This window comes from Brassica oleracea, chromosome C3, assembly GCF_000695525.1.
Source record: "Brassica oleracea var. oleracea cultivar TO1000 chromosome C3, BOL, whole genome shotgun sequence".
Taxonomy (NCBI): domain Eukaryota; kingdom Viridiplantae; phylum Streptophyta; class Magnoliopsida; order Brassicales; family Brassicaceae; genus Brassica; species Brassica oleracea.
Genome location: NC_027750.1, coordinates 51,518,223 through 51,533,795, shown reverse-complemented (window position 1 = coordinate 51,533,795; position 15,573 = coordinate 51,518,223). Strand labels below are relative to the sequence as shown.

At 36.2% G+C, this 15,573-nt stretch overlaps 2 protein-coding genes and 1 pseudogene across 4 annotated transcripts; 2 read left to right on the top strand and 1 right to left on the bottom strand.

Annotated features, from left to right (window-relative positions):
- Positions 1-3,178: 3,178 nt before the first annotated feature.
- LOC106333850 lies at positions 3,179-6,240 on the top strand (annotated as a pseudogene).
- Positions 6,241-7,140: 900 nt separating this feature from the next.
- LOC106330866 (purine permease 3) lies at positions 7,141-7,982 on the top strand (the record flags this gene model as incomplete). The annotated part of the gene is given in 8 exon segments (XM_013769268.1): positions 7,141-7,180; positions 7,183-7,253; positions 7,255-7,351; positions 7,354-7,455; positions 7,458-7,496; positions 7,499-7,613; positions 7,615-7,649; positions 7,894-7,982. Coding segments are annotated over 8 exon segments (588 nt in total), but the record flags the coding sequence as incomplete, so codon positions are not given.
- Positions 7,983-8,005: 23 nt separating this feature from the next.
- Positions 8,006-13,249, bottom strand: LOC106329478 (chaperone protein dnaJ 1, mitochondrial). Of its 3 annotated transcripts, none has more exons than XM_013768134.1 (19): positions 13,080-13,247; positions 12,946-13,003; positions 12,597-12,641; positions 12,397-12,488; positions 12,191-12,274; positions 12,050-12,088; positions 11,868-11,978; positions 11,741-11,782; positions 11,560-11,647; positions 11,116-11,180; positions 10,954-11,016; positions 10,792-10,864; positions 10,305-10,396; positions 10,046-10,117; positions 9,453-9,509; positions 9,228-9,276; positions 9,079-9,148; positions 8,747-8,836; positions 8,006-8,334 (listed from the first exon to the last, which is right to left on the bottom strand). In XM_013768134.1, exons 1-19 carry the CDS (start codon positions 13,095-13,097, stop codon positions 8,250-8,252), a joined length of 1,293 nt encoding a protein of 430 aa, XP_013623588.1. In that variant the 5' UTR covers positions 13,098-13,247; the 3' UTR covers positions 8,006-8,249. The 3 variants fall into 3 exon arrangements, with proteins under 3 accessions (XP_013623588.1, XP_013623590.1, XP_013623589.1); XM_013768136.1 differs by having other exon boundaries at positions 8,097-8,391; positions 13,080-13,249; XM_013768135.1 differs by having other exon boundaries at positions 8,097-8,370; positions 13,080-13,248.
- Positions 13,250-15,573: the final 2,324 nt, after the last annotated feature.

Here is a 15,573-nt window from a genome sequence, read left to right as displayed (position 1 = left end):
CGAATCGAGCTCCCTTACCCACTTGTTCCATCCCTCTCCGCGGACTATGAGAGTTGAAACCGGCACGTTGTTCTCGTTGACGACATACATGTATCCATCTTTGCGGCCATTTTTGTCAGTTGGAGCATGCTGGCGCGGTTCTTGTTGCGTGTTGGCATTTTTAGCCGCTGGAGCTTTGGGTGTGTTCATCTTGCTGAGAATGGCGTTAGTATCTTCTTCCATTCTGATGAAATTGTCAGATCGCGCGATAGCGTCCTGGAGCGACGTAGTTGGGTTTTGGTATAAATCCTCTCGGAATTTAGAACGAACCCACAACGTGTTCCGCAAGGCGTCGATGGCAATACCGTCTGGAATTTCAATCCTCGAGACTACAGATTTGAACTTCTCCATGTAGTCGCGGAGGCTCTGGTCTTTGTTTTGGTTGAGGTTCCACAAGCTAGAGGCAGTAGCGCTGCGCTTGGTGAACATAATCTAAGTCTTGAGAAAAGCTGCTGACACATGTAGTCGCGGAGGCTCTGGTTTTTGTTTTGGTTGAGGTTCCACAAGCTAGAGGCAGTAGCGCTGCGCTTGGTGAACATAATCTAAGTCTTGAGAAAAGCTGCTGACAAGTCGCGGAAGTCTAACTTTCTTTGTGACATTTTATCAAGCACATTGTGTGCCTTCTTGAAAATCAGGAACTTGCCGCTACAATTTAATTGTTATCAACCCGAAACTAGCATATTTAGTTCAGCGTTCCTGTTCCCAACCTATCTTAACCTCACAATCTAAACTAGCCAGCAACTCAACCCAACACACAAATTTCCTTTTTTTTTATCCTTTGTTCTGTCTCATGAGAAAAGAACATAGAAAATATTGTGGATAAGTGATGAAGAAGCTAACTATGTCTTTATTCTTCTCTGTCCCTTCTGAAATCGTGTAGACATCTTTAGAAGTTCTTCTCTGTCCTTCTGGTTTTGTTTTGTCGTTGAAGAGAAACAAAACCTTCTTTTTGTTCTTCAGACACGGACTTTGAACCATAAAAGGAGCAGAGGCTTGACTGAAAAGACAAAGCTTTTCTTCCCTTGTTTCAGACAGTAGGCGGAAGCTCTAGAAAAAGATATAAGACCCATAAATCGATGAAGCTCTGATACCATGTAGATAATCTCAAAACAAGATAGAGTTTTGTTTTATTGAAACATAAACTAGATAGCTCAGTGGCTTTATTGAAGTATAAAGAACATTGTTTGAACGGGATTCAGTCGACTAAGATGGAAGAAGTCAGAAATGGTATGGCTAAAGACGTTTTATTTTGATCTGGTTTGAAGGGTTACAAGAGTGACAAGAAGATTCAAGAGGAACAAGATCGAAGAGTAACAAGATCAAAGAGATAACCTAAAACCCTAGATCTAGCCGCTCAGTGTGTTCAATGGTCCAAAAGTCCCTTTCTTGTTGCTTCCTTTTCCCTTCTTATAGGACTCCTGCTCCAGATGCCCTAGTTTCGTGCCCCTTTGGGCCTTGATGCGAGAGGCCGATTATACGGGCCTGAACAAGGCTCCCTCTAAGCCGGGTATTTTTAGCCGACTTACTCGACCGGCTAAAAATACTCTAAGGTCAAGCCGATAGGTTTAGCCACCGAGCCGACCAAATCGATCCGACTTGCTGGATTAGAGCCTGTTATTCCATGGGCCTTGTGGAGGGATGTAATCCATCTCCTACAAACAAGAAAGAGAAAAGAGAAAAACTTTAGATTTGTCACCAAGATAAATAAAGTTTGAATTGATTCATATAAATGATAAAGAGAGGGCTGCACAAACGCAGCCAAAGTTACCTCTTCATTACATAACACAACTCTATTTATACTACTACTAATTCACTTGCAAGAAACCCTAAGAGCATGATTATTGGGGGGTTCTTAGAGTGGGGTTATTCGCGGAATATAAAAACTCGTCTCTTAACTTTTAACTAAAAAAGTTAAGAACCGGCTCTTAAAACTCTTATTTAAGAACCGGTTCTTAGCCTTTTTAGTTAAAATTTAAGAGACAGGTTCTTATATTCCGCTAAGAACCCCACCCTAATAACCCCTAGTAATCATGCTCTAACGCACATGGGTTTACATCATAGTATTGAGCTTGTTGGTATTGTCTTAGGCTTGGTCTTGATATGATATCTTGTGTTAATAGCGTCCTTCCCATCGTCTTTTATCTCCTTCTTTTGGATTCCTAGAAATCAAAATTTTGTTACTGATTCTCTAGCTAAGGATGCTTTATGTATGGTTGAGGTTTTTATGGCCCTCACCTAACTCTTTGCTTATGAAATTTATTGAAAGTTGTGTTAAAAAAAAAAAAACCATAAGTACTGTTCCAAAAAAAAACAAAACAAAACAAAGTTTCACTTGAGTTGATGAGGACCGCGATAGTTAAATCCTCTTTTGTCACCGAGGAAATCTCAGATTGAATTCAAACTTGCAAGTGGAAAGTTAAAATATGTCTATTACCACACGACTAAAGTGCAAAAGAAGGTAAAACAAAACAGCTAGAGTTTAACCTGGTCTCAACTACATCCATTTCAGACCAATAATAACTTACTAGAAATCAGCAACTGAGATTGGTTTCATCTTGTACATACTGTAATTGTGAATGAGAGACTGATCAGGTTACTCTTTTATAACCAAATTCTAAGTTTTAAGAACCAAACCGATTATGTTCACACCTTTCCTATCACGTTTTATTGCAACTTACTTTCGTTAATTAATAATCTTATCTTACGTTCAAAATCATTGGTAAAGGGGGAAAATGAACACTTACATAAATTTGGTTTTAAAATACCACATAGCGAACAATATTTGATCAAGTCTTGAGTTATCTCCAATATTAAGATAGCGATATTTCTCTTTAATTAATTACATCCACCTTTCATTGTGGAAATTTTCTTTTCTTGCTTTTCATACCCACGACTACATCTTCCCAATAATAGAAAATAATTAACGTAACACAAAGATAAAATAAATTCTATATTTCAACTCATCATTTGGTCCTACTTAATGTGTGTAACTCAAAACGTGTTAGTTTTTTTTTTCATGTGTCAACGCGCGATCAAGATGTGTTAACACGATAAAAGGAGCATAAAGCGTTTTGGGGTGGCAAACGCGCCGCAACGTAATAATGCTTCACACGATTCGAAACCAGAAACACACAAAACGGAAACGCATATCATGGCTCTTTGACCCTTTTGAACAGATGAGAAATCACCAAAAAGGCCAAAGCCCAGGTTAATATATATTAGAAAAAGGCAAATAATACTCTGGTAAGTTCAAATATGTTAATACTAGATAGTAATCCGCGCTTTGCGCGGGATAAGATGTCTATATTAATGTTGAAATTATATATTATGATTATGTATAACATAAGGTATACTTAGTTAGATAGAATTAAAGATATGATTGTTATTAGAGGCGAAGCCAAAGACTTTTTATAAAGGGTTCACTAATATTAAAATTTAATATATGGTGTTTGTAAGTTTGAGAAAAACCTTTGAAAAATATTTTTTTATATTTCGCGTATCACGTTGTAGTAGTTATGGACTTAGGGGTTTAACACATAAAATCAAAAAAGGTGGATCAATAACATATTATAAGCAAAACAATAGCTACGTGAAAGGAAAAAAAAAAGTATAGCTCTTTTAAATTCAGAAAATATAGTTGCATAGTAAAATAAATTGAAGGTTATTTGACCTTCTAAATTGTAAAGGTTGTTCCCGATGCGACCATCACGTGAGACTTGCAGGTGGTTTGTTCCTAGAAGTTTCTTATCATATTCAAGGTCGTCTAATGCAGAGCTCTCACGGCGATGAAAGTGGTGACACTCGCATGCTTATATTTCTTGCTCTAGAAGACTAATACACTAAGCCGAGACGATTTACAGTGATTCAGTCTCCTCGAAACAGAGATTACCTCATCTAGCAGTAACAAAACCGAATACAACACATTTATCTAGAAATATATTTTCAACGTTTTCTTTCAGCAATGAGAGACGGTTCTCAAGAACGTGAGTGCTCTGCTAAATGCATGAAAGTAGGTATGGAGAAAAGGGTTCTTTCATTAACACTTGGCATTACTAAAGTTTCATCGCTTTGTCATCTCTACGGATCTATCGACTTAAAGGCGATAGATCAGATGGGTTACCGTTTTTAACATAAACGTATAGAGGAATAATGAATCTTTATTAATGCTATGATTATATTGAGAAGGATTGATAAATCAACTAATCGAACTTGAAGCTGAAGGTTTATCACATAAAAGTGTTCGTGGAGAAAAATATAGATGGTATAAAGTTTTTTAAAGGAATATTAGTGTGAACGCATTAAATTCACAGTTTTGGTGAGAAACGTTCTCTGCGTGACACCTAAGCATTTTCTTAAATAAAAGCTTCTCGTGAAGCCACGTCATCACGTCACATTCCTTGCCAATAAACTTTTAAGGTAAGTTTTAAAAATGCTTCTCCTTTAATATATAGGGGATTCCTATCAGTTGGCTGTAGGAAAATGTGTTACCCATGAGCAAAGCAAGGCGTTACTTAGAGACAACAAAAACACCAAGATGATGAAGAACGGTCTGCTAATCATAGTATGCATTTTCTTGGCTATAGGAACATGTGGAGGTCCTTTGTTAACGCGTCTCTACTACACCAAAGGCGGATCACGAATCTGGTTCATGAGCTTTCTTGCAACCGCAGGGTGTCCAATCATCCTCATCCCTCTCTATGTCTCCTTCCTCCGCCTCAGCAACCGCAGCCACAACAACTCCGAAACCACAGAAAAAGCTAAGGTTTTCGTCATGGAAACTCCTCTCTTCATCGCATATCCATCGTTATCGGGTTGCTCATAGGACTTGACAACTACTTATACGTATATGGTTTAGCTTACCTGCCCGTTTCCACATCATCACTCATTGTGGGAACTCAGTTAGCGCTCAATGCGATCTTTTCTTTCTTGATGGTCAAACAAAAGTTCACTCCGTTCTCTATAAACGCCGTCGTTTTGTTGACGGTCGGCACAGGAATCCTGGCCTTGCATACCGACGGAGACAGGCCCGCTGGCGTGAGCAAGGAGTATGTGGTTGGGTTCATGTTGACTTTGATTGCAGCTGTTCTCTACGCTTTTTTAATGCCGCTCGTTGAGCTTACTTACAAGAAAGTTCGACAAGAGATCACTTTCACACTTGTGCTCGAGATGCAGATGGTCATGTGCGTCGCTTCTACTTGCCTGTCTCGTTGGGATGGTTGTAAAAGGCGACTTCAAGGTAAAACAAAGATTCATATCTTTTATGGTCTTTTTTCTTTCGAATAAGGGTCTCTCCGGATGGATCTTGATTGAGTAATATCTAAGAATCAGAGCTTAGTTACGTAAATTTTGATGCAAACCCTAATAACTTGAGTTTTCTTGGATTTCGTATTTTAAATTGTAGGTTCCTTTTGTTTTCATAATATATCAAGAAATTAGTACGGATTTTCAAATAATAAGGAATATAGTAATTAGTAAATGAAAAGTTCCAAAAATATATTTCCTCCATTTGAAGATTTTATGTTATAAAGTATCATCTTTACAAAAAAAAAAAAGATGTTTACCCTCCTATTTTTATCAACTAGAAAAATTTGAAGTATAACAATCAATAAAAAAACAAGGATATAATTATAACTGTAAACTATTTTTTAATATGTGTGAAAAAGCTAAAATACCTAGTACTTTAGAAAGGGGGATATTAAATATACAATCTAAAATTCAAAATCATCACCTGAGTTACCAAAAAAAAAATCATTAGCAGAATAAATGTAAAGAAATGTAAGAAAAACTAGATATTCAAATCATTCACTGTGTAACACATTTTTGATATATTTATGATTGTAGGCTATACCAAGAGAAGCAAGAGAGTTCATGATCGGAAGCTCCTTGTTTTACTACACGTTGATTGTGGTCATAGGGATAGTATGGCAATGCTTCTTCTTAGGAGCCTTAGGGGTTGTGTACTGTGCGTCGTCTCTAGCTTCTGGTGTTTTCGTCAGTGTTCTTCTTCCGGTGACGGAAGTTTTGGCCGTTGTATGTTTCCGAGAGAAGTTTCAGGCGGAGAAAGGTGTTGCCCTCCTTCTCTCTCTATGGGGATTTGTCTCTTACTTCTACGGTGAGTTTAAATCCGGTAAGAAAATTATCGATAGTCCTCAGTCTCCTGAAACAGAACTGCCTCCAGTTAGTGGCTCTGATGTTGCTTGAAGGTAGTTTACTTTTCGGTTGCTCTTTATTTTATGTTATGTGTGATTGTGTGTATTTTTTTGTGTGTTAATATGTTACTGTTCTTCTTGTGTATAACAAAACCAATAATTGTATACGCAAGTGTAAATGTGAAAATATTTGATAAATGAAACAAATTAATACATAAGTAGTAGTAAGATAGAATTCCTAGAAAGATGATTACAAAATAAAGATAAAAGAAATCTAAGTGACGAAAGGTCTATGATTACATATAACTAAAACAAATTGGATAAAATTTTTATCTTCGTTGAATCTATCTACATACTATCTATCATTATACAAAGATAACATTTTAAAACTTTTGATATCATATGTGTTAAATCAAAGGATCTGTATTTGATGTTACAACGATAAAAGTCAAAGAACTACAGTAAGCTCTTCATTGACAAATCTTCCAATTATATTCTTATTTACTTAATGTCCTTGAGTCCTTCCACTAAATTAGGAAAGAAATAAATTTAATTTCAAGTTGTTTCCAACAAAGAAAGAAGTCCAGTTTCATACTGTAGATTTGAAAAAAAAAAAAAATGTACATAAAATTAAGATATTAAATTTGAATATTACCAGGGCCATGAGATAATTACAACGTTTTGATAAGTTATATAACTGATAGCTAAATCAGTATACACAGGAAAAATCATCGCTAAGTCAAAACAAAACAAAACAAAGATCATACATACTGCATCTGCATACATAACAATGAAACAAATAAATTATTTGAGGAAAAAGACAGTAAGTAGCTTCTGTTTTTGTTTTTGATAAATAATAAAGCCTGCAAACACCAACCCTAAAGTTTCATTACTCACAGAAACCAGAACCATCCAAGAATCAACAAGACAAGAATGGTGAGAGCTCTTGTGAATTGTGATAAAAAACTGTATAATATTAGCCATATGAAACTGTGAAGTCCTCTGATCATGCGTCTCTACTTCAACAATGGTGGCAACATGATTTGGTTCTCTACTTTTTTTTTAAACCGCATGTTTGCCAACCATCTTCATTAATTTTTCTGCTCTTCTCTTCTCTTACCTTAACCGGCGCAGAATTTACAATGGAAGCGAAAACAAATTCCTTTCTCGTTAACCATGGCACTCTCAGGCTTCGATAACTATTTATAGGCATATGGAATAGCTTATCTCCCAGTTTCAACAGCTGCTCTCATCATTGCTTCACAGTTGGCTATTTCATGGTCAACCACAAATTCACTCATTTTACTATGTTGTTGTTTTGTTAACTGCTGGAGCTGCGGTGTTGGGAATGCATACCAAAACTGATAAGCCGGTTCACGAGACTCACAAGCAATACATCATTGGGTTTTTGGTGACTGTCAGTAGTTGTTATATATGCTTTTTCTCTCTTGCCATTGGTAGGTATGTTAATGGCTGGTGATTTAAAGGTTTGTCACTCTTTAGAACTTAAAACCTGCAAAAGAGTCTAAACAGAACAATGTTTTTGACTCAAGTCCTGAAGTACTTCAACTTTTTTATTTGAGAGCAAGAAAGACTCGAAAGGGAGAGAGCAAGAGAAAGACTCATCACAGAGGTTAAAGTTCCAAGCAGAGAAGGGTCTTTCTCTTGCTCTCTCCCTTTTGGGTTTTGTCTCTTATTTTTATAGCTAGTGAGATCAAAGCGGAGAAGGATAAGAAGAATCCAGCAGGAGACAGAAATGTAATCTTTGCCTGGAAGAACCAGAAGCGGGTGTAAACTAAAACGAAGGAGCTTAGAAAGGCACATCGTAAAGCATCATTTATTATTTTATTTCATCCCTGTTATAAGATTAGAGGACGTTTACAACTTGAAACTATGCAAAAAAACACAAGGTTTTCTCTTTCATTATCACATCAAATGAGTTTTGTGATAGAATATGAGGTCAAATTATGACCCTTCTGTTATGCTATTGAACTGTTTTTGTTCTTGTGCTGTCTTGTGCTGATTGCTTTTAGCTTTTTCATCTCTTGTGGTTTGGTGGTTTCATCCCATTAACTTTCTCAACAATATCGCCAGTAGCACCACTAAGGAGAAATCGCGTATGATTCGAGGACCCATCCTATCCCACCTGTAAGTTTAACCAGCAGAGAGCTTCTGGTAAAGCCTGTTTTTCATTTTCATGATTCTTCATTATCACCAGTGAGAGGAGATAACATTCAGTTGAATCACATTGCAAAGTAAAAAAACTCAAGACAACCAAACCAAATCTAAAATTTTTCAGACCACATATCTTCCACACTGCTTCCCCTAGCGATTCTAGTTATTTTATTGAATCTTGAATGCATAAAAAACACTAAAAACAGCCCTATGCCAATAGATACATGCTTGTATAAGACAACCTATTTATCCATACATACTTTTAGCAGGCCTAGAAAATCCAACGAGAACATATAAGCATCACTAAACCTTCTATTGTAATCAACTAAACCCACATTCTGCTGTTCTGAATGCAGAGTACAAAATTAAATGTATGTACTCACCAGCTTCCTTCAGCAGAACCACTCAACTCACTGTTGATTTCTTCCTTCGCAAACTCTTCCAGTATGGCGCGCTGACGTTCGTTAAGTTCACTAGAAAAATAAAAGATAATAGATACACAGCATAAGAATATGCCAGAAATAACATACAGCAGCAAAATAAATCAGTTGAAACAACGGAATGACAATTAGAGAACCCAACACATGCCACATGCCACTAGATATCACGAAGCTGATCAAATCAACACTAGTTTCTAGAATCACAAATAAACTCCCAGCGAAACTGTTTCAAAAGCCTCAACTTTTACTTGAATTCCAAGTAGAAGAAAACTTACGTAGGAACGCTAACACGGAGCCGCACATACTGATCTCCGTGATCAACAAAAAATCCTTGTTTCGGTAGTCCTGCAGGAACTCGCATCTTAAAAATTGTACAAGCAAAGAAAAAAAAAGTTAAACCATATAGGCTGATAGTTAAATGTACCTTTGCCTCTTAAAATAAGAAGTTCGCCAGGCTGAGCCCCCTTTGGTATCTGCAAAAATTTAAAACAAGTCACCCCTAGAATCTCCAAAGGATTGAGATCTTAACCATCCTCTCAGTGAGAGGATGGAAACCAACTTGAACTCAGTTACAAATGGTAAATACCAAATTGTAGAAATCCATCCATACACGAAATATACTATAGATCTCACTGGAGGCGAATCTTACATCTATCTCTGTCTTGCCTGACAGTGTTGGCACCACAACTTTGCCTCCCAAAATGGCCTGTCAAATAAGTTTTTAAGACATGTCCAGTATGGCTTAAGGAATAAACAGTAAAAACAACGTGAAGAAAAGGACATGAAAGAAAGCACCATGTTGGGCTAATATAGGCAGTGTAACAAGCAATTTGCACTAGAAGCTTAAACCTCTATGGTTGTATGGCAAAAATACAGCTTTAGCATGCATTTGAGTTTTATCAAATGAAGTTGGAACTGATATGCTAAATTATCTAATTATAGGACAAGCGCGTTAAACATAATGATAAAGATGCTAGTGTTATTATACTTAATAAACTTAATGGTAAATAAGACAAAACTTGTTAGTTTTCAAATCGACAGCAGGCAACTTTTATCTAGTCAATGGCCTATGGAGGTTTTATTTTGTCATCACTGCATAAAATATGTTACTATAGAGCTTTATCAACTGGCAGAGTGGTAGTTAACACTTTTGACCACATAAAGTCACCACGCATGAAAAACAGAAGTTTAGAAGGTACTACTCTGACTATAACAAGATTCAGGAATGACCAGTGTGCTTACTTGTGTAAAGCTAATATTAGCATCCACATAAATATCTGAGCCATCTCTAGAGAATGTCGAATCATTAGCAACCTGTGAGCAGAAAAAGATTAGATACTTGTCATCAAGGGAAATTGAAGGATTCAGGAAGACCATAGATGAGGCAAGAATGATGATAGATTATAAGACTACTTATGGAGTGTACAAGATTGCGTAATAATCTTTTTATTTGATGTAATATGTTCAGAATTTGAAGAAAATACAGATACTTTTAACAAACCTTAAATTTGATATACAACTTTCCAGGTCGACTTGTTCTTGATCTTACATGACCAGCATCATCGATTGTGACCAAAGCGCCGGACTCCATCCCTTTGTTCAAGTAAAGAAAAATTGGCAAATTAAAGTTTGACAGAATCATATCACCAAGAACCAAATTGACTATCTGCCTATCTGGTCCAGTAAACTTTATGCATTATGAAACTCGAAATCACAGTTCTAAATTATTTGTTTCGTCTCTGACGCAAATATCGAATGCAGATAAAAGCCAATTAACCAGGTAATACACAGCCAAGCATAGTCTTAAAAATAAGAAAAAGAACAAGCGAGCTATACTATAAGTGTGACCAATAGTGAATTGGATAACATCTTAACCACACAAATTCTTAGAGAACGAAATCTTGCCACTCATTTCATAGCAGAACTGGCATGTTTCAAACCCAAAATCAAGTTACAGATGGAAAAAATCAAGAAGACTTCACACTTACCCGCAGGGATCACAACTTCAACCGTCTTTGTGGCTTCCACGACCCCGGATCCCCTGCAAGACATGCAGTGCTCCTGAAGAGAAAGACATACATATCTATGTTTGTAAGCAGTGACGGAGAGATAACCACTGAAGCATCAAAATAGATCTCTTGTTCTCAGACCTTAACAATGTGCCCCGACCCCTTGCACGTCTGGCATTGTGCTGTAAAAGGAGGAATAGTTACCTGTTAAAGAGACAGAAGGCATAGTACTGTAAATGTAAAGTGTATCATTTACTAAAACTCCAAATAAAACAAAGATTATATTCTCTACTTGGAACTTACTCGTCCAAGGCCCCTGCATGTTGGACAAACTCTCGTGGCAGCATCAAGACTGTGGCCAAGTCCATCTGTAAAACAATAAACGATGTGAGACTGGGAATAACGGGTTTTCGTCAATAGTACTGTCAATTAAGTTAGTCATTCGTCCTCTCTAAGTTGGCTTGACTCAGCAGATTTTTAAAAACTAGCACCCCGTAAATGTTACAAGAAACAAAAGACACAACTGTACATTACATTAACATCAATGGGTGAGAGCCATTTCCAGAAGACCATTCTTCACGAATTATATATATATATATATATAAAGAACTAGGACGAGTTAGGACTTATTATTCAAAGCGTTTATACTCTCACGTATTTTTACAGGAAATTCTGCGCACCATAACTGGTTTTCTAATATTAGTAAATGCAAGAGAGCAGATATCTTGAAATTCTGGGGCGACTCACCACAGGAATCGCAAAAGACATATGCATCAAATTCTAAACGCTTTGTGCACCCTTTTAGAGATTCGTAAAGAGAGAGCGTCAGCTCCACCTATTCAATTTTCAACAATAACAACAAGGTTTAGAAATGCAGACCAGCTTCTCATCGTACAAAAAGAATAAAGAGAGAATCAGATAAACTGACCCGAATATCAGGTGAAGGCGGATTAGATTGGTCCTCAAATATCTTTAAAAAAAACAAGTGTACTATTGTTAGAGACTTGACTGGTCCATATAAACAAACAAAGCAAATCGAGAACACAACAATGTACCTCAGAAAAAATCTTGTGGAACGAGTCGGAGAAATTGGACTGGTATGCACGTCTGAACCTCTCTGCACCACTACCGTCATTATTTACATATTCTGAATTCCGATAACGCACCTGTATTGTGTGATAAGAATAGCAAGAAATTCATTTAGTGATATAAATGACAACCAACAAGACAAGCGTACCTTATCGTACTCTTCTCTTCTTTCAGAATTTCCCAGAGTCTGCAGTTTCTCAATCCAAAACAGAAGTATATCAGACAATAGATTCAAAATACACATGGAGTAAGTAAGATTTACTGAAAAGAAGAAGATAAAATAAAGCACCTCATAGGCCTCTCTTATCTCCTGGAACTTCTTTTTAGCGGAAGGGTTATTTCTACTGGTATCAGGGTGGAACTTTTTAGCAAGCTGCACGATTGTACATTCAATCCATAAACTCGAGCAGACGATATACTAAAATTTCCTCCTCGGCGCAACAAAAAAAAAAAAGCATGAAAGCCTGAAGAAGCATTTCATGAACAATGGCTCACCTCATGGAATGACTTTTTAATCTCTTCCCGGCTAGCTTTAGGAGAAACACCAAGAACATCATAGTAATTACGAGCACTGGAGAAAGATATTCCTGAGAAGCAGTATAAAGAACAACAAGTTTCCAATGAATGCAAAATGATAAAAAAAAAAAAAAACACACACACGCACAATGATCTAGAAAGAAAATAAAAAAAAAGACCTGTAGCGTGAATGTAACGCTCGAACAAGAAGGGCTTCTGAGACCCTGCAAAGTACCGAGACTACCAAGTAAATTCACACAAACATCAACTTTAAATTTCCCTAAGAAGAGTTTAGCTTTCACCACATGTTAAAGGACATAACTTTCTTACATCCTCACAAACCCTTATAAAAAAAAAAAAACTTTTTTCCAGCTAAGCTTTATCACTACATTGGGGGGTTTCTAATATGCTCCTAAACCCTAAATCAGCTCAGATTAGGCCATATCAGTTTTTTTTGAATCTCTTGAAAATCAAGCACAAATCGTGATCTCCGAGGAGAGAACAATGACTCTTAGACTTACGGATTACCTGGTCGCAGTCCGAGCGTGGAGTCAAATGTTCGTCGCGCCTGTAAACTCCGGAGAACCTGCGAAGAAAGGGTAAGGCACAGACGGTTAAGCTCTCTGGCGGAATCGAGGAGAGTGATGAAGAAGGAAGCAAACCCAATTGAATCTTCGCATGATTGGGACGGAGCACAGAGGAATGAGAGGTTTTTGGTTCTGAGAGTTTAAACCCTACGCAAATGCCGAGACACAGAGAAAGAGACACCGATCGTTTGAAGCCTCTGTCTCGCTCGGAAGGTCCGAAATTGGAAAGAATTAAAATCATAGTGGTTTTACATTGGCAATGTGCATATGCGCCATAGACTATGCCTCTAAATTCGGTTTGGTTTTTGTGTAAAATGTAAACTCTTTCATCAGACTTTTAGAGTTTTATTTAATCATATAATGTACGTTATAATCAGTGGCTAAACCCCAAAAAAAAAATTAAAAGGGAAATAATAGAAAAGTCAAAAAATAAAAATGGGTCATAGAGGGGAAGCGAACACAGATTTGGGAGTTCATTAATTCTCTTTTCAATCAAATATGACTCTGTCAACTTACAAAATCTGATTTATATTATTTTTGTGGTGTCAGTTGATCTCACTATCCTTCAAGTGGTTCCGCTACAGTGACAATTTTTTTGTGTTGGATGCTAGAAGATATTTGTAGAAAACATAACCTATGATCTCATATTCGTTTTTTTAACATTCCTATCTTACATAATTTATAAAGAAAGTTTCAAATTTTGATTTAATTATGTATATTACTAAAATATATTTATCTTTTATCTTTTATCTTTTTGGTTATTTTTAAAAATTAATATGTTTGAGATGAAATAAATGAAGAATGAATAGATATCATTTGAGTGAGACTAACAGACGATGTTGTCCACTTCTTCCAAGTAGCCGTGTAGAGGAATGTGTAACAATAACGAAGCTAATGATTAAATCTCAAAGAAACCTGAATTAAGGTTTACCCTTTTTTCTCGAGGGATTATACATCATCCTTGAAACTTGTGATGTACAAGAATAGAGTTCGCATAGGTAATCTGGAATTGACTGTGGCACAGGCAACATGGCCACAGGCAACATGGTTATGTACATCATGTTTTGTACTGCTTTTCTGGAGAAGTCATTTTTTTATTCTTAGTTTGTGTGAAAAGTGTCAAAGTGACACTTATTAAGAAACGGAGGAAGTAATAACTAAACTTTTTGAATAACAAGAGATTTGAATGAATTTTGAAAATTGTTAAACCAATAATAATAGATTTTACTAAGATTTTTGAAATCCAAGAACCAATAACAATGGATTCTTAAAATTCACAAACTCTACACAAATTCATCTTCCAATAACCCTCCCTTAATCTGCAAACCCAATGATTTCGTCCTCTCATCTCTTAACCTCCCCTATGTTCAATGTATCCTCTCATCTCTTAACCTCCTCTATCGTTCAAACGTATCTTAATTTCACCAATAATTATTAGAGTGAATTGGCTGAAAATACAAGGAGAATGTAGTAATTAGGAAAATATCCAATACCATAAAATAGTGGGCCTTTGAAAGTGGCAGTGACAGGCGAAATACAAAATTAACCTTCTCTTAATAATATCGAGATATGCATTGCGACTGGTAATAGAAGGTTGGAAGCTAAAAGGGTTTTGATCCCGAATTGGTTGAATTGGTAATGATTAGCTTAGCTTTATTTCCCCAGCTTGTACGTGAGGGCAGCTACGAAATGGAACTGGCCAATGGGATCGTTTCTGTCAACGGAGGCTGCATGGAGAGAAGAATCAGAGCAAAAGATCTTACAATTTTGCAATTTTTTAACTTTTATTTTACAATTTATTTTTGTTTTTTTCTTTTGTGGGTTGGCGGTTACCCGCGACTCGAATTTGGTCGATCCGCACCTGTCCCGCTTAAAATTGACTCAACACCCGTTTTTTCAATCGGTCGACCCGCCCCGCGGCGAGTCAAATGGGGCGGAACCCGCAGATAATGACTCATTTTCCCACCACTATCTAGGAGTGGATGTTATAAAATTTAGGAATGCTGCTGGTGCAAGGTTGTTGGACTGCTATGTCGTAGTTGAGCTGTAGTGTTGATTATTTACAAGCTAATGGTGTTTTGTAACGGTTAAGTAAGTGTTGTGGATGTAATTTTCCTTTGTCTTGCGGCTAAAAATTGGGTTTAAGAAAACACTAGGTTAAGACCCGCGCCTTGCGCAGGATAAACATTATATATATATAAATTATTTTATATATTATATGTTTATAACATATTATGAAATAATAAATATATATTGAATAATTAAAAAGTCATTATCTACTACTTATATAATTAAATTGGTGCAAACATATAAATAAATTTTATAAATCAAAAAATATTTTTTCTATTTGATATGATATATAATTAAATTTAAATGATAGTAACATATATATATGGTATATTTTAATATTAATATTTATTAGATGATGCTTTTTACTCATATTTTTTTATCATTTGTATCTGTTATAGCAAAAAGTCTAAATTAGTGATAACAAAATTTTCACTGTGGTATTAATGGTTTAAGTAATTTATAATATTTTAAAAAATTAAGTTGTCAATATTTTTTCAAA

What these genes read in the sequence shown, in the direction of transcription:
- LOC106329478 (XM_013768134.1), bottom strand. An exon ending in TTAAAAAGTCATTCCATGAG is followed by an intron (nt 12,275 to 12,396) that starts GTGAGCCATTGT and finishes ACAATCGTGCAG; the next exon opens with CTTGCTAAAAAGTTCCACCC. An exon ending in CTAATATTAGCTTTACACAA is followed by an intron (nt 9,510 to 10,045) that starts GTAAGCACACTG and finishes CTTATTTGACAG; the next exon opens with GCCATTTTGGGAGGCAAAGT.